Source organism: Nesoenas mayeri, assembly GCF_963082525.1.
Source record: "Nesoenas mayeri genome assembly, chromosome: 20".
In the NCBI taxonomy this organism is placed as follows: domain Eukaryota; kingdom Metazoa; phylum Chordata; class Aves; order Columbiformes; family Columbidae; genus Nesoenas; species Nesoenas mayeri.
The window spans coordinates 10,496,355-10,517,070 of record NC_137569.1 but is presented as its reverse complement, the minus strand read 5'-3'; the positions used below and the strand labels follow the sequence as shown (position 1 = coordinate 10,517,070).

The following is a 20,716-nucleotide window of genomic DNA, read 5'->3' as shown; positions in this document are numbered from 1 at the left end:
GGGTCTGGTTTGGTGGGTTCACCACGGCAAGGAGCAGGTGGTCTCCTCTCCTCAACTGGATTTCTTTCTGCAGATTTTCCACAGTCACAGGCAAGATGGTCTGTGGCAAACCCAGTGATAAGTGGGTCCAGGACATCGTGAATCACCAGAAGGACAAGGCAGGCAGTGGATGAGCAATGCCCTGCTCCCTCCAACGTGAGCTCTGCAAGGACCTTCTCTCGTGGGCACCTCCAAGACACAACCTTCTTTTCCTACTACCCATGATTTTGGCACACTATTTAGTACACTATTTAGCTCTTTTATTTGAGCTTACGCGAAGATGTTTTTAATTTATTTGGCATTTTCAGTGAAACTTTTCATTCTAATTTGTACTGATTGTCTTGAAGTTATTTTTGTATAATAAAAAGGAGCAAAACCTGCAGCTTCTCCCACTGGCTCTTGAGATGCTTCAGAGGCCGTGGTGGGCGGCGGAGGCTGGGGAGGGGTCGGGGCTGGCACTGGGTGGGTGTATGGGTGGCCCTGGCTGTCCCCAGCCCCTCCGTGCCGCACCCCCGGTGCTCCCCTGCCCGCTCCCGGGGCCGTGGGCAGCTGCCCGCGCCCTGCCAGCCCTGCCCACCTCACGGCTCTGCTCCGGGTGGGTGTCACGGGGACGTTTCGGCGTGGTGTGGTCACTGAGCTCAGGCACCGGGCAGGCAGCGCCGGGGCTCCCGCTGCAACCGGGGGCTGCTCGGCTCAGCCACACCAGAGACAACCCCCTCTCCTCTGCCAGCCCAGTGCCCGGGGTTATCTGCTGCCACAGATTATTTCTGGCACTTCCTAATTTGTCCCGCTCTCCCAGACAGGTTTTTCTTTCACTTTGGCCCGCGGGCTCAGAGGAAGCGCAGCCCTTAGGGCTGGTGCAGCTGTCCCGGCCACGCTCCTCCCCCGGGCGGCTTCTCCTCGGGCTCTCATGGCGCTGCCTCGCTGGGAGCCGGCCCGCAAGCCTGCCCGCAAAACCTGCCCGTGAGCCTGCCCTTGAACCGGCCTGCGAGCCCGCCTCTACTGGCTGACCCCGGGGAAGCAATCGCCCGGCCAGGCCGCGGTGGCCACCATGTCGCTGGCGGGGGCCCTGGAGCGGCTGCAGGAGGAGGCCATCTGCCCCATCTGCCTGGAGTACATGAACGAGCCCGTCAGCGTCGACTGCGGCCACAACTTCTGCCGGGGCTGCATCGCCAAGCACTGCCAGGAGAAGGGTCTGTGGGCCGACGGGCCGTTCTCCTGCCCGCAGTGCCGGGCCTCCTGCCACCGCAGCGGCTTCCGACCCAACCGCCAGCTGGCCAACATCGTGGAGAGCATCCGGCAGCTGGGGCTGCGAGGCGGCGCGGGGACGGAGCCGGGGACCCCGCTCTGTGCCCAGCACGACGAGCGCCTCAAGCTCTTCTGCGAGGAGGACGAGGAGGCCATCTGCGTGGTGTGCCGGGAGTCCCTGCACCACCGCCCGCACACCGTCTACCCCATCGAGGAGGCTGCGCAGGTGTACAAGGTAGGGGAGGCTGGGGGTGCCGGGGTCCCTGTCCTGCCCTGGAGCACCCTGGGCACGGCGGTGCCGGGAGATCGGGTGCCGGGACGCCACTGCCCCGCTCCCAACAGCCCCGGAAAGCAGAGGAGGGGGTGGCAGAGAGTGGCAGCCATTGCAGTGACCCTCTGGCTCCCTAATTGTGGAGTTACCCAGGCGCACCCCCATCCTGCTGGGTGCACAGCAACAGCCTGGCTCCCCGCCCCCTGTGGCCCCCCTGGAGAAGGGGGACGGTGGGTGCTGCCCTGGGGATGTTTTGCCCAGTGGAGGGGTTCACCTAAACCCCGTGTCCCAACGATGCTCCCGGCAGCACATCGCCGGCCGCCCCGTGCCCTGGTGTTGAGGGGACGCATCGCTTTGCTCTCCAAAACCTAAACACTGTGAAAACTACAGAGAAAACCGGAGGAGTGCGGAGAGGGTTAACGCTGCGAGGGGAGCGAGGAGCGCAGCTGCTAGGCTCGGGTGCCAGGGCTGGCACCGCCTGGCACGGGTGACCGTCCCCTGGCCGCCCGCTGGCACCGGCCGGCCCGGCACAGGGGACCCGGCCCAACTGCGGCGCTCGGCGGGTGCTGCTGGGGCGAGCTGAGCCTGTTCCTTCGATTTTCAGGTCAAACTCCAGAAATCCCTGGAGCACCTTTCGAAGGAAGTGGAGGATGTGAAGAAGCGTGAGTCAGCGGAAAGGGTGAAAACCCAGGAGTGCAAGGCAGGTGCCTGGCTTAATTCTTAAAGAATGAGCTTCAGAGATATCGGCAATTAAAAAAAAAACAAACAACAACCCCGAATCATCTTGTCTGAGGTCATGAATTTGGCATAGCCCTCAGGATGTTCATGTCCTGTGCTGTATGGAGAACCCGTGCTGAAAATCAGGCTCAGTGACTGGTGTAGCTGTATAAAAGAATGGGAGAGCTTTGCAAAGATCGGCATGCCGGCTTCCCCGAAATCACGGGCGTTTGTGTGCCGGTTAAACAAATAGATATTGGATATTTTTTATTTGCCTTGTGTTTTACAACCTGTGTTTAGTTACAAGCCAGACATGAGCCATATGGTGAGTTCTGCCCCACAGCAATAGGGACTAGGAATGTTTTAATTAAAAAAGAAGAAAAGCTGAATTACTGCACCTCTGCCTGACTCCAGGCAATCCCGGGGAGAGTAGAAACAGCTGCATTTCATGTCCCTCCAGGCTGGAAGCTGGAAAGTAAAAGTAACTGCAGGAAAGGAAACGAAACTACTGGGCTGAGTTATCCAGCCCCCAGCTAGAGCTGATGATTAATCAGCCTTGGCATGAGAACAGGTTTCTCTGCGCTCCCCTAGGTATTTGCTGCAGGCTGGACAAGTGGGTGGCAGGCTTTTGGGGTGCTCCTGTGTACTCACGATCCCCCGCAGGGCTGGGATGGGGCTGGGGGTGGTGACAGATCGTGTCATTCTCCCCCGCACGCCTGGGTCGGGGCGCGGGGCTGCGGCTCCGCTGCCTCCGGCTTCCCCCGGCCTGGCGCTTTTTGACTAAAAACAAAATGAAGTCCCTTAGCGAGCGGTGGGGGAAACGGCTGTGATCGTCCAGCCTTATCAACCCTTAATCACTCAGGTCCAAGAAATCACGTGCTTGGACAGAAAAGCAGACGCAATTCAGTTTCTTTTTGTTTATCTTCTGCGTTGTGAGGTTTTATGGCCCTATCTAACCGCAGCTTGTTTTCCTGGAGCTTCACGTTTCAATCAAAGTGCCAATATTTAGGGCTGAGGTGAAAAACCCTCAAGCATGGCAGGCCCTGCCTGTTGCTGGCTGTGGTGAGAGCTCTCGGACACCCGCGGGGCCCCCGCTCCCCGTTTCCATCTCTCCCCATCCCTTTGCTGCGGGTTCTCCCAGGGTTTCCTCTGGGCTGTCTGAGCAGCGGGTTAGCCTGGGTCTGCCTGGAGGGACAAGTCGCACCACATCTAATAAAAACCCACCCCAGCGCCTGATGGCATCTCCTTGCAGCCCATCATTAGCCATCTGAGGTGCAGCTGAGCAGAAGTGCCCTGGGCAAGGTCCTACAGCTGGTAAACAGAGGATGTGGAGTGGGACGCGGGCGAGGTGACAGCGCAGCAGTGAGCCTCTGGCTGTGTGTTTTAAATAGATGTGCTTATCAAAAAAATGCGGTGGTTTCCCAAAGCCTGATGCCGGGCATGGATGCTGGAGCATCCGGCTCCGTCTCAGCTGCCTGGCTAACGTTGCCCCTTTTCACCCCATCTATCTTTTCATCCTAAGGAGACGGTGAAGAAAAAGCGGGAGAGGATTGTGAGTGAGTTCGGGAAGCTGCATCGGCTGCTGGCCGATGAGGAGAAGCTGCTGCTTCAGAAGCTGGAGGAGGAGGAGAAGCGGATTCTGCTGATGATCAATGAAAACCTGGCCAGGCTGGTGGAGCAGAAGTTCTTGCTGGAGGAGTTGATCCTGGAGATAAAGGAGAAGACGCAGCAGCCGGCTGACGGGCTGCTTAAGGTCAGGCTAAGCCACCAGCTCCCCTAACTCAGCCTCCAAGCCTTTCCATCTGGGCAGGTGGCCGGAGCCGGGCTGGCTGGTGGGCACAAGGCGTTGGAGCCCCACACCCAAAATGGTTTTTCGCTTCTCCCTCTAGGACATGAAAAGCATCATGAGCAGGTGGGTACCTGTGCCTGTTCCTCCTACTATCCTGGCTGCCTCCAGGCTCCAAGATGTTCGTGTCTGCTCCACACCAGCCACCCCGTCCTCCCTGCCCAGAGCCTGTTTTGGTCCTTCCTGGGACTGACAAAGGGACTGAGACCAGTAGTGGCTGGAGAAGAGATTCCATCCTCCTCTTCCAGGACCCCAGAGCCAAAGTCTGTCCCCATCTTTCTTATGGCAGCTTTTAAGTCCAGAAAGACCACACTAAGGTCTCCCTGGAGCTTCTCTTCTCCAGCTGAACAGCCCAGCTCTCTCAGCCTGTCCTCCCAGCAGAGCTGTTCCAGCCTCGGGTCATTTCGGTGGCTCCTCTGGCCCCTCTCCATGCTGACCTGGCCTTGCTCCCTCCTTCCCAGGGACTGGCACCACTGCTCCCACATTGTTTAGCTCTGGTCTCATTGGGGTTGCTGATAAGCCAGCGCTTATCTCTGGTGCTCTTCACAGAGCTCAAGGGAGGGAGTGCACCTGTGCAGCAACAGAAAGGCTTTAACTCCCCGCAGCAGGAGACCGGCTGTGCTGTGGGCTCTGGGTACAGCCCATGGGCATCGCTCTCCTTACAGGTGTGAGGGGGTGAAGTTCCAGGCCCCCAAGGCTGTGTCTGTGACCCTGAAGGAAGACTACAGCATCCCCGAGCGCTGCCTGGGCATGAGGGACATGCTGAAGAACTTCAAAGGTAAGGGGGCTGCTTTTGTGCCAGCTCCTGGCCTCTGGTCTGGTTTCATGGTGGAGAAACTTTCCTTCTTCTGGTCTTGGATGGGTTGTGAGCTGACCCTGAAGCCCAGGAGGTCACTCAGGAGTTCCAGGCTCTGTGTTACCCTTGAACTCTTGCTTTTGGTGTTGACTGCTCCCAAAGCTGTGCCGGGGGCTGCAGAGCCGCCTTCATTCTGATCCTGCTCTGCAGTCAAATGCCAAATATTTTGCTGTGGTTTGTGGTTGTCATGATTTTCTGTATTGTGAAAAACCAGGGGCACACACAAATAAATATGACAGGTAGGAAGATCTGGAAGAGACTGGCACCCAGGTCGCAGGCACCTGCTTGTGTCCACACCTGCAGACCGCTGATCTGTCCTTCCACCCTTCTCTCGCTCCAGTGGACGTGACGCTGGACCCCGAGACGGCGCACCCCGAGCTCACCCTGTCCGAGGACCGCAAGAGTGTGCGGCGTGGCAGCAAGAAGCTGCTTCTGTCCCTCTTTGAGAATCCCAGGAGGTTCAGCACCGCTCCAGCGGTGCTGGGGAGTCAGGTCTTCTTCTCGGGCCGCAGCTACTGGGAGGTGCAGGTGGGAGACAAGCCCGAGTGGGGCTTGGGGCTGTGCCGGGAGTCCGCCACCCGGAAAGGCAACGTCCTCTTCTCCCCAAACAATGGCTACTGGGTGCTGCGGCTGCAAAACAATGGCAACTACGAGGCCCTCACGTCACCCGTCTCCCCTCTGACCCTGAGCGTGAGACCCCGGCGCATCGGGATCTTCCTGGACTATGAGGCAGGAGAAATCTCCTTTTACAATGTGAGCGACCGCTCCCACATTTACACCTTCACTGACAAGTTTTCAGGGAACCTTCGGCCTCTCTTCTTCCTGGGTGCCTTTTTGGGGGGCAGAAATGCAGAGCCGTTGGTGATCTCCTGGGTCAGGGACACGCAGGGAACTGGGTGCATTGTCCTGTGACAGCGGCTGCCCTGGTGGGCAAAGACCTGGGAGCACAACCAACTCCACCCGTGAAGGGGACAGCATCATGGAAACAGCTGTGTGCCTTGGTGAGCATCATGGCAGGGTCCCCCTGTGCTCCTGGGGTGACCTGCCAAGTGTGACACCACCCCATGCCCTGCCTGTGCAGTGGGGACATGCCATAACCCACTGCACCACCAGTGGGGACCCCGCTGACCACCACTGTCCTGCCACTCATCTCACGGGTTGCTGGAGAAGGGTGGGCACCCAGCCTGCTGCATAGTGCTGATTTTGGTGTGAATTGTACTGGAACAAAGCAATAAAGGGTTGATTTGGGCAGCCTTGTGTGATTAGCAGTGTGGTTTTGTGGTGCGGCCATCCCTGCCCATTAGCCTCAGCTAATCCATAGCATCTCAGAGGGCAAAGGGTGCTGCTGCACCTGGTCCTCTCCAGCACAGAGAGGGTCCTCGAGGGATCCTGTTGTGCCATCAGTGGGACACCGCAGCAAGCCGGGCACCGCCAGGCAGGGACTCGGTGGTGGCAGCTGCCTGTGTGGTTGACCACACTTCCGCCGGGTGGTGCTAGGTGAGGGCAAGGGGACATCTGTAGGGGTGTGGGTGCTGCAGAGCTGGTGACTCCTGGGCTGTTCTTTCTTGTCCCCTGGGGGATCTGTGCGTAGACAAGGCTCTTAGGGACATGGGTTAGTGACATTGTTGGGTTAATGGCTGGACTTGATGATCTTGAAGGCCTTTTCCAGCTAAAGTGATTCTATGAATCCGTGGTCACCTTCAGGCTTGGCAGGTCCAGCCTCTCCACCTCTCCTCACAAGCCCCATGGGTGGGAGATCTCCAAGCATTGCACACCCAGGACAGGGGCACTTCAGGGCCTGCAAAAAACAGGGAAAGAAAAAGTCCCCGGCATTTGCTGATGTCTCAAAAGGTCACCTTCGATCTCTCCATCCTCTGGGACATCCCTTCTCCTCAGGCCGTACCGCTGCCCCAGCCTCTTGCCTCAACAGCTGGCCACCGTGTCGCTGGAGGAAAAGCTCTCAGGTCTTTAGGCTCAGCACTGGCATCAGCCAGTCCTACTCAGCACAGCTTCTCTGGAGATGCCCCAAATGGTGCTTTAGGAATCTCCTAGTGAAAAATTACGCTGGACCTGAGACAGTGGTTCCTCTCACCTGAGTTTTGTTGTGTTTTGTGGAGTCCCACTCTCCTCCTGCCAGCTGCAGGGTCTTTATTTTGGAGGCTGCATGGCAGAGAGGACAGACCAGCCAGAAGAGCCGGGTCCCAGCTTTGCCATGTCCCAGGAAGGAGAAGGTCAACGGGTCTTGGTGGGTGCTGCAGATCGTTGACCTCCATGGAGATCATGCAGAGGCAGTTTATGGAGCCTGAGAAGATAAGAAAGGAGATGAAGAAAGGACATGAACTTTGAGGTCTTGACAGAGGGCTGGAAGCAGAGGCAGTTGTGGGGCGGACTGGTGAGGACAGCCTTGAAAACCTGTTGTGCAGGGTGACAGCTGGGGACGGACCAGGATAAATGTCACTGAATGGGGCGGGAGGCGGTGGTGGGATGGAAACTGTCCAGGAGGCAAGAGCGATCTGACCGCAGGGAGGTGACAGACGAGTGGCACTTGCTGCAGCGCCCGAGGCACAAGAGCGTTTCCAGAAGAGGTGGGAGGAAGTGCAACAGTTCAGAGATCTTGCAAACTGGGAGAAGACATGAATGAGCAGAAAGGATGTGAACTCACCCCCATGCACCAGCCAAAGCGTTCCTAGAAATCATGAATCTGCCTCTCTCAGGAAGGAGACTAAAGGTTGAAGGCATGAGATAGCCCTGAATATGCTATAAAATTGTCCATCTGGTGAACTGTCCACATCACCTGCAACTATGAAACTGCTTGAGGCAGATCCCAGTCTGCCCTGAGATGCCCAGACTGGTTGGCAACGGACGAGAGAAAAGCCAGGAGCACTGGGACCTGCTGACTTAGAGCTAAAGCTGTTCCAAAAGCTGTTTGCAAACAAGATTTCTGTTTAAGTCATGACAAACCAAGCTTGCCCCTCTCCCCAGTGGAAATGCATTTATTGCCTGGCTCTGTCCTCAACACAGACGCTTCCCAGCAAGGACCAGGTCCTGCTGGGACCATCCACCTCAGCCGTGAGGGATGTCTGCCGGCACAGCGCGGTCTGTCCCAAGAACCTGGGTCTTCCTGCGAACTCTCCTGCCCCAAGCAAGCTGGTGACCCTCACATGGCTTCATAAGGTTATTTATTGAGAAAGAGACTGACCTATATGTACCAAGCTCATCACAGTCACTCCATTTCCACTTGATTTCTTTATGTTAAAGGAAGATGAGCATATACATGGCTGAGGGATATGGGGGGTTCAGCTGGAGAACAGGAGCTGAGGGGAGACCTTCTGATCTCTGAACTGCCTGAAAGGAGCTTGGAGCCAGGGGGGTCGGGCTCTGCTCCCCAGGAACAAGCGCCAGGAGCAGAGGAAACGGCCTCAGGTTGCGCCAGGGGAGGGTGAGGTTGGATCTGGGAACAATTTCTTCCCCAAAGGGCTGTGGGGCATTGGAACAGGCTGCCCAGGGCAGTGCTGGAGTCACCATCCCTGGAGGGCTGGACAGACGGACATGGGGTTCCCAGGATATGGGGCAGTGCCAGGGGTGGGTTATGGTTGGACTCCATGATCTTGAGGGTCTTTCCAACCAAAATGAATCTATGATTCTATACATTTTGCAGGGACGTTTTGGGTTGAGACAGTCTCTTGCTGTGGTGGGTCCCAGGACTGGTCTTCTCAAGGTTTTACTGATGTCAGTGATCCCTGGGGATGCCAGCTCTGGCAGAATGGCCATGGGCTGGGGTTGGGTGATCAGCCAGTTGTTGTTCTGAGAAATCAGTAGATTAATGTCCCATTTTTAGGCTTTGGATCCTTAGCCTTTTTGGTCACCCAGAGGAACTGATAAGATCCCTGATAAGACTTTCCACAGCAAAACTTACAGTTTTGCGGTTTTAGAAATGTGCTTTCTCAACATACATTATAGTTTTTCTTTCTCTTCTAGTGTAGTGGAAAATGCTTTGTCGTCTTAGAGGGATGTGAGTCGTTGTCTGCATCTTTCTAAGAACTGAGCAGAAATGTTCTTTTGGGTCTTCACTGGCACTTCTGCCTTCTGTTGTCTGTTACAGGGGAGGTGACAGCCAGGAGCGATTTCTGGCATAATACTCTGTGTATTCCTCAGCCCTGGAAGTCTGGGTTTATTGCTACTTTAGGGAAAAAAAATCTTTTGTATGCAGCATGCAAATCCATCCACTTTTACACGCCTTTTTGGGTTCCAGACTCCCAGAAGAGACCATCTCCCGTCTTGGTGTCTCTGGGAAGAGCCATTTCAGCTGGAGGATGGAGCCCCCCCTCTCTGGCCCCTGGGATGCAGGGGAGGCACAGAGCCGGCACTGCTGAGCACACGGGCGTTTTCCATTCAGGGTGTCTAGTTCCTCTCTGAAAAAGTGGAGATGTAAAAGCTGTCAGACCATGAACCTCGATTGCCTTCAATTCGTAATCAGCACAGCTCAACTCCTTTTTCTGTGCGATGCCAGACTGTGATCCCCAACTCCCGTGGCTGTCATTATACCTCAAAATGCCTACAGACACACCAGGGTGATATAAACAACACATATATAGAGACGTGCATGTGTATTATAATAATGATGTTATTCTTATCACAGTAATGATTTTATTTTTTTTCACAGTTAGGATTTCCCGGGGCTTTCATTAAAAATATTTACTTCTATACACATGCACAAAATATTCAGTAAGTACCACAGTCTGTTTTCAGGATGAATCTCTCTTTTAGTAGTTTACAAATTCTGAAACCCTTGACACCATTGCTCTTGTCATGGCCTAAATCCAGAGGAAAACCCCTGCAAGACACCTTCCTCTTGGGTCCCATCTGCTGCCTCGGGCTCAGCGCCCTTCTTGTGTTCACCTGCCCCGTCTCCAGCGGGTGCTCCCTGACCGTCCTGTGAGGCTGTTTCTGGGAGGGATGAGCATCATGATCAGCCCCTGAGACCCACACACCAGCACCAGGTTATCCAAGGGCTGTATGGTGTGGGAGTTTTCTTGCCTCAACTCTGGCAACAACATCAGTCCCAAATAGCTGCACCAATGTACATGGACACCTCAGATCCGGAGGTCAGTTTTGGGCCCCTCACACCAGGAAAGGCCTTGAGGTGCTGGAGCAAGTGGAGAGAAGGGAACGGAGCTGGTGAGGGGCTGGAGCACAAGTGTGATGGAGCGGCTGAGGGACCTGGGGGGTTCAGCTGGAGAACAGGAGCTGAGGGGAGACCTTCTGACCTCTGAACTGCCTGAAAGGAGCTTGGAGCCAGGGGGGTCGGGCTCTGCTCCCCAGGAACAAGCGCCAGGAGCAGAGGAAACGGCCTCAAGTTGCGCCAGGGGAGGGTGAGGTTGGATCTGGGAACAATTTCTTCCCCAAAGGGCTGTGGGGCATTGGAACAGGCTGCCCAGGGCAGTGCTGGAGTCACCATCCCTGGAGGGCTGGACAGACGGACATGAGGTTCTCAGGACATGGGGCAGTGCCAGGGGTGGGTTATGGTTGGACTTGATGATGTTGAGGGTCTTTCCCAACCAAAATTATTCTATAATGCTATGATTCTATGATATGGCAAATATATCCCCAGCTCTGGGCAGGGTAATTCCTGGGTACAGGTATGGGCTCATGGTGACGTGGGCACTACAAGCCCCTGCCTTTCCGTCTGTGCTCTGGGCCACCTTCCTGCACTACTCTTCCTCATCCTTCTTTGTAAAACGTGGTGTGAAGATGACCACGGCTGCCTTCTTCATGATCACACTGCTGTTTGCAGGACTTGCGGGCAGCTGTCAGCTTTCAAAAAGCTGCTGGCTGCCTTTGCCTTGCTCGTGCGAGCTGTGTTCACAGCTCCGTGCCCGGGGGTGTGGATTGATGAGCACGCTGTGTTCCTCAGATGCACTTTGAGGGCTCCTCTGAGCTGTCACGCGTAGGTGGGTGTAAGATCAAGAAAGACGTGAGCAATTCAGGGCTCCCTGCAAGCTCTTGGAATAGCGGTGAGGAGTCAGCTGAGGTACCCGGAGTAGGTGTCTGCTGGGGGTGGCTTGAACGTGAACCAGGTTGCTGAGCATGTTGGCACATGGGGTTGTCTGAGACAGGCTCAAACAGTGCATGGGCTGGTTGGTGCTCCCCGATGGCCCTGCGCTCTGTGTCCTTCCACAGGACACCCCAAGGCTGCAGGATTGCTGCCAGTGCCAGAGGGACAGGTGGGGCTCATATCCAAGAGGGACTGGGGAGGTTCAAACCATTTTAGGGTGACCCCATTGCTCCCCACTCCTGTCCCAGCTCCTGCTGTTCCCTGTAACAAGGTCAGCTCTGGGCACTCAGCTTTGTGTCAGTCTGTCCTCAGGGTGAAGCTACTGGGCTCTGACACTCAGATACGGGGCTGGGTGGCTCCCACGGCCAAGGTGCAGCAGGTCTCTGCCCTGAGCCTTTTCGTTGGGCTGCCCTATGGGCACCAAGGGTCCAGGCAGGACGAACCCAAACCCTCGTTGTTCATCCAACAGCACCAGTCCAGAGCCGATCAGAGTAACTTAAAGGCCATCAGGTGTGTCTGCTCCATCTCCTGCATCTCTGGTGGGACACCAGATGTCTCCTTGCAGGGACAGACCCTGCCCTGGGGCTGGGCCCTGGCAGGGACATTGCAAGGGACATTTCTTCTCTGGACAGGTGTCTCCAGAGATGGGCTGGTCTTGGAGGCACAGAGTAAAAACACCTGTGCTCAGAAGAGGGACACACCTGCTAAGCCTCATGTCCCAGCTAAATGAAAGCTTGATGAAATAGTTCTAAAAATGTTGTAGTGAAACCTATATTTACCCATCCTCAGCTCTGGGAAGAGCTGATCCCTTTTAGCTGCAGTTCTCAGGAAACTTTCCCTGAAACAGCCGGCATGTAAGATTTCAACCCCTAAAGGTTTTAATTGACTATAATGAGGCCAGTGATGTAATTTAACTAGCTGCCAGTAGTCATGAGTACAGATTAAATACTTTATACAAAGAGTGAGCCAAGCTACCTGAATGTAATCTGTGCCCTTTTCACACCTCCTGCTTCGTGATTTTTCCTTTCTTATTTTGCAAAGCAGGACGTTCAGATAGGGGAAGCTTGTGGGGGTTTTGACAGCATAGAAAAGGGAATAAAGAACACTATTATGATTTGAGCTACTGTTGTTGCAAAGAATTGTAATAGAGGCAAAGACAGAAAGTTCTTACAAAAATATTTATTTCTTGAAATATGAATAATATATTACATCAAAATTATAATTAATTAAATACGGAAAATATAACCTAAGCATGAACCTTCATTTAAAAAAATAGATCTATTAAATAATATACTTATTTGTCTAGAGCAGAGTTATTGCACCTGATCCCACCCCTATAAAAAATTAAATAGCAAAACATTAAAGTCAGATTTTGGTACATTTTCAGTTTCTTAACTAGCTTTCAATGACACGGGAGCATTCCTGACGCAGCCGGCCGGGCCTCGCCAGCAGACGTGGGTGTCAGGGTCTGTCCCGGGACCTCAGTTCAGCTCCAGGTCGCTCATGTACTCCTTCACCCAGTCCTCCTCAGGGCTGGCACAGACTTCGCGACCCTTCCTTGTGACAAACCTGTGGGATGTAGAGAGGTAAGATTTTGGTGGGAGAGCAATGGGTGGAGGGGAACCCTGCCCCAAGCCCAGCCTCTCCCGAGGACCAGCAGAATTTGGACATGCAGCACATCATGCCCATCGTGTCAGCAGTGGTGGAGCAGGACCGTGGAGCATCACCATGCACCTCGTGTCCCACACACCTCCCATCCCCCGGGACCAGCCTCTATCCCTGTGTTTTGAAAGGGGTCTTCCTGGATCCCCAGCCCAAAGGCAGAGCCCCCCATCGGCCCGGAGGAGAGGACTTACACGACGCCCGGCTTGGAGCACTGGCTGCTGGTCTCGTAGTATTCCACCACGAAGCTGCGGGGCAGCTGCCGGGAGGTGTAGGAGAAGCAGCAGGAGATCGGTGGGTCAGAACCAACTGTGAAGAGCAAAGATGGTCATCAGCAGTGGTGAGGGATGGGGAGCAGGGCAGGGAGATGTGATCACAGACCTCGGGACAGGGAGGTGGAACTGCAGACCCCTGGTCTGGGGACGAGGGAGGATGTAGAGGAGGAAGAGAAGAGGGTTTTTTTTCATTCTCCCTTCAATTCTTTTTCTTCTGGGCCCAACAGCCCTGGAGCACCTGCCAGAGTGTGGTCTGACCCAGGGGTGGACGGGTTGGCAGAAGGGACCCCATTCCAGCAGCGACATCTCTCCTGTCCCCATTTAGAGAGGACAGGGATATCCCAGACTTACGTGGTGCAGAGGAGGTCTGGTAGCAGAAGGCGGCGATGAGAAGGGTGAGGGCAGCCACAGAGACCTTCATGTCAGCTGAGAAGTGGTGGCCGGAGCTGGAGCAGGCAAGTGAAGCTTGAAAGTCTCTGTTCTGTGTGATGCTGAGACAGGCAGCAACTCCCCTATTTATGGGGTGAGGAGGTCCGTGCAGCGGCTTGTGTAGGCATGATGGAATTTCCCCCAGAGAAGAAGCTGCTGGTGGTGGAGTCTCGTGATGGAACAGAGCAGCAGCTTCAGCCGGAAGAGTGAAGCTCCCCCTTGATTCAGAGCCTCCTCGGTGAAACAGGATATGAAACAACCATCACTACTTCTGCCTCTTTCTTGCATGTCCCTTAGTAAGAAGTTCCTTGTGGAGGTTCCTGCATTGGTCAACAGGCCTCTGTTACCCAACCTGCCCAAGCAATTTGGAGGTGAGAGTGCATCCTTCCAAGAGCTGTGCCAAGGGGCTGAAGAGCACAGGTGGGACAAAGCCGGTGAGGGAGAGGGGGGTTGAGGTCTCCTCTACCCCGGACTGTCTCCCTCCCACACCTGGACAGCCCGTGCTGCCCCAGTAGCAGGGGTTGGGAGCCATCACCAGTGGGCTCCATGTCCTGCACATGCTTCTGAGGGGACTCATGGCATGTCCTGCAGCTGTGACAGCACTGCAGGCACAGCACAGGTTCTGGTGGGCATGAAGTAAGAGTCCCAGAAGCCGAACCACTTGAATTCCCTCCTCAGTTTAAGGGAAGAGAGAGATGAGATGATAGGACATTATGTCCTAGAGATTTCTGCCATACTCCAGGAGACCCTAAATGACCAATTTAGGTCAGACACTTGAATTTCAATGGCTACTGATAGATGAGGTGAGGTCTACAATTGCTGGACATGGAGATGCAGAGGGCCAAAAGAAGCATGGAGATGTTGGCTGTGACCCTGAAGATGAGGCAGGAGGGGCTGCAGGAGCAGGATGAGGAAGAAGACACTGCTTTTGAAGATCAGGAGCAGATTACCTGTGAGGCAAGGGCAGAAACTGGGATTTCTGGCAAAAGCAGAAAAGGTAAAATTGTAGTGACAATATTGTATGACAGAGAGTAAAAGCTCACAGCTCTCTGAGGGCTGGGCAAGGTCTGCGACCAGGGATGGCTCCCTGGGAAGAAGTCAGCAGCCTAAGTACAGACTGCCATGGAGGTCTATCAAACTCATCCCCAAGGAGGAGAGGGAAGGCCTGACAGGGAGGTGATGAATGCTCTGGGAAATGCTGAGTGTGGTCCATCCATAATGAGATGTTTCTAGAAGGACATTCTAGAAGAATAGGGAAGCACATGCATTTCTGGGAAATATCTTCATTTCATTATGTTCAAGGGATCACTGAGTGGTGATGTCTTGGCAGATGCTGCCTGAAAGTCAGTGGAAGGATTATAACATGAAGTGGAGAAACCCAACCGCACCACTGGCACCTCTGCACCAACCACAGCCCTGGGTGCTGACTCACCCTGTTTCTATTAAAGGATCTTGCTGTAAACCCAGGCACCTTCTATAAATAATGCAGTGTTTTCCAAATCTCACTCCAACACGGTGTACACAGCCTCCACCACCTGTGGGCTGCCCTGCCCATCCTTCTACCAGCCATGGCAGGTCAGCTCCACACAGGTTAACTGCTCTGCCCACGCAGGCAGAGAGAGGTCTGGGGGACAAGACAGGCAGGGACTTCCACAGAAGAAGTCACAGAGGTGAGGCACTGGCTGGGAAGGACAGATCTACCCCATGGAGCAAATGTGGCTTTGCCAAGCAGAGCATCACCTCCTTCCTGGCCCTGTCATGACCAAACTGGTCCCCTCTCCATCCATCCTTTGGTCACCTGCAGAGAGAGGTACCTCGCAGGCTCACCCATCAGTTCAGACCCCACTGCCCCCTCCACTTGCCAACTTCCTTGTCCCCATATGGTGAAGGGCCTGGAGCACAAGTGTGATGGAGCGGCTGAGGGACCTGGGGGTTCAGCTGGAGAACAGGAGCTGAGGGGAGACCTTCTGATCTCTGACCTGCCGGAAAGGAGCTTGGAGCCAGGGGGGTCGGGCTCTGCTCCCCAGGAACAAGCGCCAGGAGCAGAGGAAACGGCCTCAAGTTGCACCAGGGGAGGGTGAGGTTGGATCTGGGGAACAATTTCTTCCCCAAAGGGCTGTGGGGCATTGGAACAGGCTGCCCAGGGCAGTGCTGGAGTCACCATCCCTGGAGGGTTGGACAGACAGAGATGAGGGGTGCCAGGGGTGGGTTATGATTGGACTCGACGATCTTGAGGGTCTTTTCCAACTAAAATGATTCAGTGGTTCTATAATTCTCTGTATCATGGGAGGATGAGGAGAGCCTGCCCCTGCAGGCAGGGCGTCCAGCCAGGCAGGAGGTGGGAACCCAGCGTTCAGCCCGACGCCAGCTGGACCAGATATCAGCTCTGAGCTCGTGTCGGCTCACTTGGCTCCTCTCTCAAGGAGTGCGACTTGTCTGTGTACGTAAGAGCGTGGTTTGCCTCTGAGCTGTTCCCTGTGATTGTATCTTCAAGCATTCACGGGTCATGTCTTGAGATCTGCCACCTACAGCCATCTGGTCCTGTCCTGCTCCCAAGGCACACGCTGTGGGTAGGGCAGGCAGGAGAAATACCATTTATGGTGCAGAAATGTTTTGAGAAAAAACAAGTTTCATTAAAACACAAGAATTAGTTGGAAATCTGCATTGATTATTCAGATGTTTTCAATGAGACATTTTTCCACTTCAGGCAGTTGAAAACCTCCATTTATACTTTTCTCAGCAAGCAGATGCCAAATCATTTTGGACTATCAGGGACTGTTTTGTAATTAATAAAAAAAATTCTCAGTTTAGCTGAGTCAACTTCGGATCAGTTTAGCCCAGATAACATGTGCTACATGAGCCACGCAAGGGCTGGAACTTTTCTACTGCTGAAAACCAAATAGAACCCCAGAGTCAGGGTGTTTACTTCCCAGGAATCTGTTTTTTCCTTAGAAATCTGAGAAAAGCCCCCACTCTGCCAGCTCTTCGCAGCCTGGATCGAGGTGGGAGGCTACAGTCATAGCAGTGATGACCTGAGATGCTGTAACACACTCCTAAAAAATGTGTCCTCACCCACTATCCCACATTGCAGTCATGGTGAAACGAGAAAGTAATTTCTCCCTTTCTTCCCCCTTTTAGAAGGAGGGGAAACTGCGTCATGGATGAGGGACCATCTAATCCGGGAAGTGCTCTGAAATAGGGAGATGGCTATGGAGGAGCAGTCTGCAGCACCTCAATGGGAATTAGGTTCACAGAAAAATGGTGGTGGAAGGTGGAAGGTGGAAGGTGGAAGGTTTCCCAGCGTGGCTCCAGCCGTTGTCAGGACCCATGACCCAGCCTGTGGTGTCCCCTTGTCCCCACCGCTGGCAAACAGTGCTTGGAGTCAGCAGGACGGAGTGTCGGAACAGTCTGCTGATGTTGCACCAACTTACATACGGGGATATGGTAGAGGTTTCTGCAAAGCCTCCAAAAAATCCCAGGAGAAAGTGCTAAGAAAAGCAAATGCCCAAAATAAATGTGGTGATAGCAGAAATGGGGAAATTCTCAGTCTTGAATGAAAGGGGAACCCTGGTGAGATTGACTGATGTAAGTTGCTATTTGTAGCAGGTTTTAATGTTGAGGAGTCAGGATTTGCTCATAAAAGGAAGTACTTAAAAATGTCCTGAATTCAGGAACTGCCTCTAGGACAAGCTCCGTTTCCACCTGCAGCAGCGTCCATCCCGTCCTGCTCCGAGCTGGGGCAGCCGTGACTTTCCATAAGTGTCCAGAAATTTCACCCCCACCATTCCTGTCTTTTCTGGAGAAATGTTGGAATTTTTAAGATGACATCACATCCAGGAACTGCCTCCAATGGTAACCTGTGCCTGTGGGAGTGCCTGGGAACCATGTGTCTCCATGACCCCTTCGCGTCTCCCCAAAATCATGTCATGCCAGCAAGATGTTTGTAGCTGATAAGACAAATATATCACGTTAGAGGTTCAACCTTCCTCCAGCAAGGACATTTTCTGAAAAAATACATAAGGAATGCTACGCCTTTCTAATGGCTGATGCCTCAGATTTTTCCTGACCTTCCTTTGAAACAAAACAAACCAAAGAGGGTTAAGTGTTGTTTATTTCAAACCAAATTAAAGTGAAACAAAAATGGCTCCTTGCTTCATACCCCTCTCCATCCTTGGCATGAAAGGAAAAGAAACAGGAAAAACTTGAGTTCTAGCGATTTTTTGAGTCCTAGGAAGTGGCTGTGGAGCTGTGATCCTGGGTCAGCCCAGCTGCCAGCTCTGGGGCTGGGGCACCCCTGACCCCCACCCCTTGGCATCCCTCAAACCCTGCAAACGCCTGAGACGACCAGGCAAAGTGTTTCTGCTGGGGCTGCATCCTCCGCCCTGAAGGACAGATCACGTCACTCCGACCTTTGATGAGTCCAGAAAGAGCAGGACAGGATGGAAATTCGGAGCTCTACTAGGGTGAAAACCAAAACCAGTTTATAAACTAACCCACTGGGCCTTGTGTGCTCATCATAATCCCCGAACCCCAGGCTGGTTGGGCTGCAGGAGCTCTGCAGATCCCCAGCCCAGTCCTGCTCACGCAGGGTCACAGAGCAGATCACACAGGTGGGTCCAGGCGGTTTGAATGTCTCAGAGCAGGAGACTCCACACCCGCTCTGGGCAGCCTGGGCCAGGCTCTGGCACCTCCCAGCAAACAAGTTTCTGCTCATGTTCACATGCAGCCTCCTGTGTTTCAGTCTGTGCCCGTTGCCCCTCACCCTGGCGTTGGGCACCATGAACAGAGTCTGGTCCATCCTCTGACACCCACCCTGAGCTATTGATCCATTGATCAGATCCCTCTCAGCTTCTCTTCTCCAGCTCAACAGCCCCAGCTCTCTCAGTGTCTCCTCATCACAAAGATGCTCCAGACCCCTCAGCATCTCTGTGTCCCTCCGCTGGACTCTTTCCAGTAATTCCTTGTCCTTCTTGAACTGGGGAGCCCAGAACTGGCCCCAGAACTCCAGATGCGGCCTCACTAACAAGAAGAAAAAGCAGCAAACAAGTGGATTGTTTTCATTGTCACTAGTGCCGCTGGAGGCCAGCTCTCCAGAAAGTCTAGTGGGCTGCAGGTGGCCCACAGAGCACAGGGCGGGCGGCTGCACTGCACAGATGCTGTGGGGACAGCTGAGCATCATGTCCTTCCCCTGGTCATGGAGGGAGTTATGGCCAAGGTTAACCTTTAAACTTGTGCCAGGGCATTGCCACAGCTGGGGGACTTTCCCCATGTGTGGCCCTCAGACCTCCTGAAGATATTGTGTCCACCTGCTCGCTGGCAGGGATGTGTCTGCTGTTGGTCCCCCCCAGAACTGATGAGGGGCAGGAACCCCCCGGAGCTGTGAGCCCCTGCTCCCCCAGCAAGCTGTGAGCTCACCGGGTGCCGTGGTCATGCACAGAGACTGGCAGCAGAGCTCAGGTGTCTATGACCCTCACGATGTATTTTGGCTGCAAATCACTTCCCATGCGTGGGGGAGTATGTTGGTTAGGGTGCTCTGCAGTCCCTCTCTGAAGTGCAGGTCCCATACTGCTCCTTGTGATGCTGAGGCTTCGGACAACCCAGATGGGCTTGTGCCCTTCAAAAGGGCCATTGTCCCTTCGCCCCAGCCAGCACGGGCTCTGCCTGGCACCCGTGTCTCCTGGCGGGGGCTCAGGGAGCTCTGGCACCACTCCTGGCATGCCACAGCCCCGCCATCTCCCTGCACACCCTCCACATCCCTTGGGGTCCATGCAGAGAGGTGCAGGAGGGACCTGCTGGGGATGGTTTGCAGGTGTGAACAGGGGGGATCTGGGCTTGATCAGGCATCACATTTGTCCCAGGCTGTGAGCAGAGGGACAAGGCTGTGACCCCTGGGGCGCTGCAGGTGAAACAACCAGCATCTCCAAAACCGAGCGCCCCACACCCCAGAGCTTGCATCTGCTTGTGGGCTTATGGGCAAGAGGAGCAAACAGCTAGCAGAAGTGACAGGAATGGGATAATGTCCCTTTTCACACCCTGAGGTCCTTCTGACCCTGCTGAGGTGCCAGGGCTGGGATGGGGCAGCACTCACAGATGAGCTGCACCCCCAGGGGAAGCAGACGAGGCTTCCCCATCAGCCTGGGGACAGCTCTCACTGTTACCTGCCAGCAAAGTCCCTTCATCCCCCTGCCCTGGGCTTACGTGCTTTGTGACCTGTGGCTCTTGGCAGGGGCAGGATTTTGGCTTGGGGCCTTGAAGGAGTCCCAAAGCCTCTGAGCTAATCCTTGCCACCATCTGTCTCAGGAGATGAAGGCTCAGCACCCACTATAACCTCCTTCCCTATAGTCTTCCTCTTTGAATAATTTTAGCTTTCTTTTTCTACCCTGCCTGCACCCAAACAAATCTCGTGCCCCAGTCTGGGTGAGGCTACAATGATTAAAAAAAGGGCTCGTTTCCAGGAGTAATAAAGGAAGCTTGAGAGAGGTCAGCTTATAAACGCTTGAACTGTAGGAACTGACAGCAGAGGGCTCTGGGATTTGACAGAGAAGCAAAAACCAGTATACAGAAACAGAAAACTGAAACCAGAAACTGGCCTTGCGGGTTGGAGGGGTGCTCTGGGGACAGCCTGGTGGGAGCGGGCGGCCGGGGATGCAGCTGGGGACGGACTTGGGGATGCAGCCCGTGCCTGGGGATCGGAGCACTGCGCAGGGGTCCGGAGCTGGGGAGGGAGAGGTCGCCCCTTCCAGGAGGCTTCTCAGAACCCTCGGGAAAACAACCTCAGAGGTGACAAAGGGCAGTTTTGTGAGCACTAATGGGTTTGTACTGCAGACACAATCAAGCGACTGCAGCTGCAGCAGCTCTTGGCAGCTCCTCCTCCTCCAGTTCTGCCAAATTCATTAGCAGTAAATGACATCTCCTTTCCTTCTACTGGCCATCTCAGGGCTTCCAGATGGAGAGCAGAGCTGCCTGGTGCAGATCACATCACACCCCCATCGCGCCTTCACACCACCTCTGGGGACAAGATAGCACCGCGTGGGCCACTGGCCCTGCAGCTCGTTCCTTGCAGGTGGTAGGTTGATGAGCAGAAGCTGTGAAGTTCCCATGAGCAAAGCTGTCCCGGGCTGGTGTTAGCCACAAAGCTGCCTTTCGGCAGCCACAGCCTTCCTCACCCAGCAATGCTGCGCCGGCAGCCGGTGTTTGTCATTTCCCTGTGCACATGTGAGTTGCAAGCACGGAGGAACATCAAACTCCCACTGTTGGTTTCTGCGTGATTTATTTCCATGGCAAAAAAAGCCATAATTTGGTTTCACACTGCAGCCAT

The 20,716-nt window shown here is 54.5% G+C and overlaps 2 protein-coding genes across 2 annotated transcripts; one reads left to right on the top strand and one right to left on the bottom strand.

Annotated features, from left to right (window-relative positions):
* Positions 1 to 1,090: 1,090 nt before the first annotated feature.
* LOC308048065 (E3 ubiquitin-protein ligase TRIM39-like) lies at positions 1,091 to 5,889 on the top strand (the record flags this gene model as incomplete). The annotated part of the gene is made up of 6 exons (XM_080356932.1): positions 1,091 to 1,522; positions 2,163 to 2,258; positions 3,798 to 4,028; positions 4,165 to 4,187; positions 4,787 to 4,899; positions 5,318 to 5,889. The coding sequence occupies 6 exons, from the start codon at positions 1,091 to 1,093 to the stop codon at positions 5,887 to 5,889; spliced, it is 1,467 nt and encodes a 488-aa protein (XP_080213058.1).
* Positions 5,890 to 12,513: 6,624 nt separating this feature from the next.
* LOC308048236 (C-C motif chemokine 4 homolog) lies at positions 12,514 to 13,390 on the bottom strand (the record flags this gene model as incomplete). The annotated part of the gene is made up of 3 exons (XM_080357233.1): positions 12,514 to 12,601; positions 12,889 to 13,003; positions 13,321 to 13,390. 3 exons carry the CDS (start codon positions 13,388 to 13,390, stop codon positions 12,514 to 12,516), a joined length of 273 nt encoding a protein of 90 aa, XP_080213359.1.
* Positions 13,391 to 20,716: the final 7,326 nt, after the last annotated feature.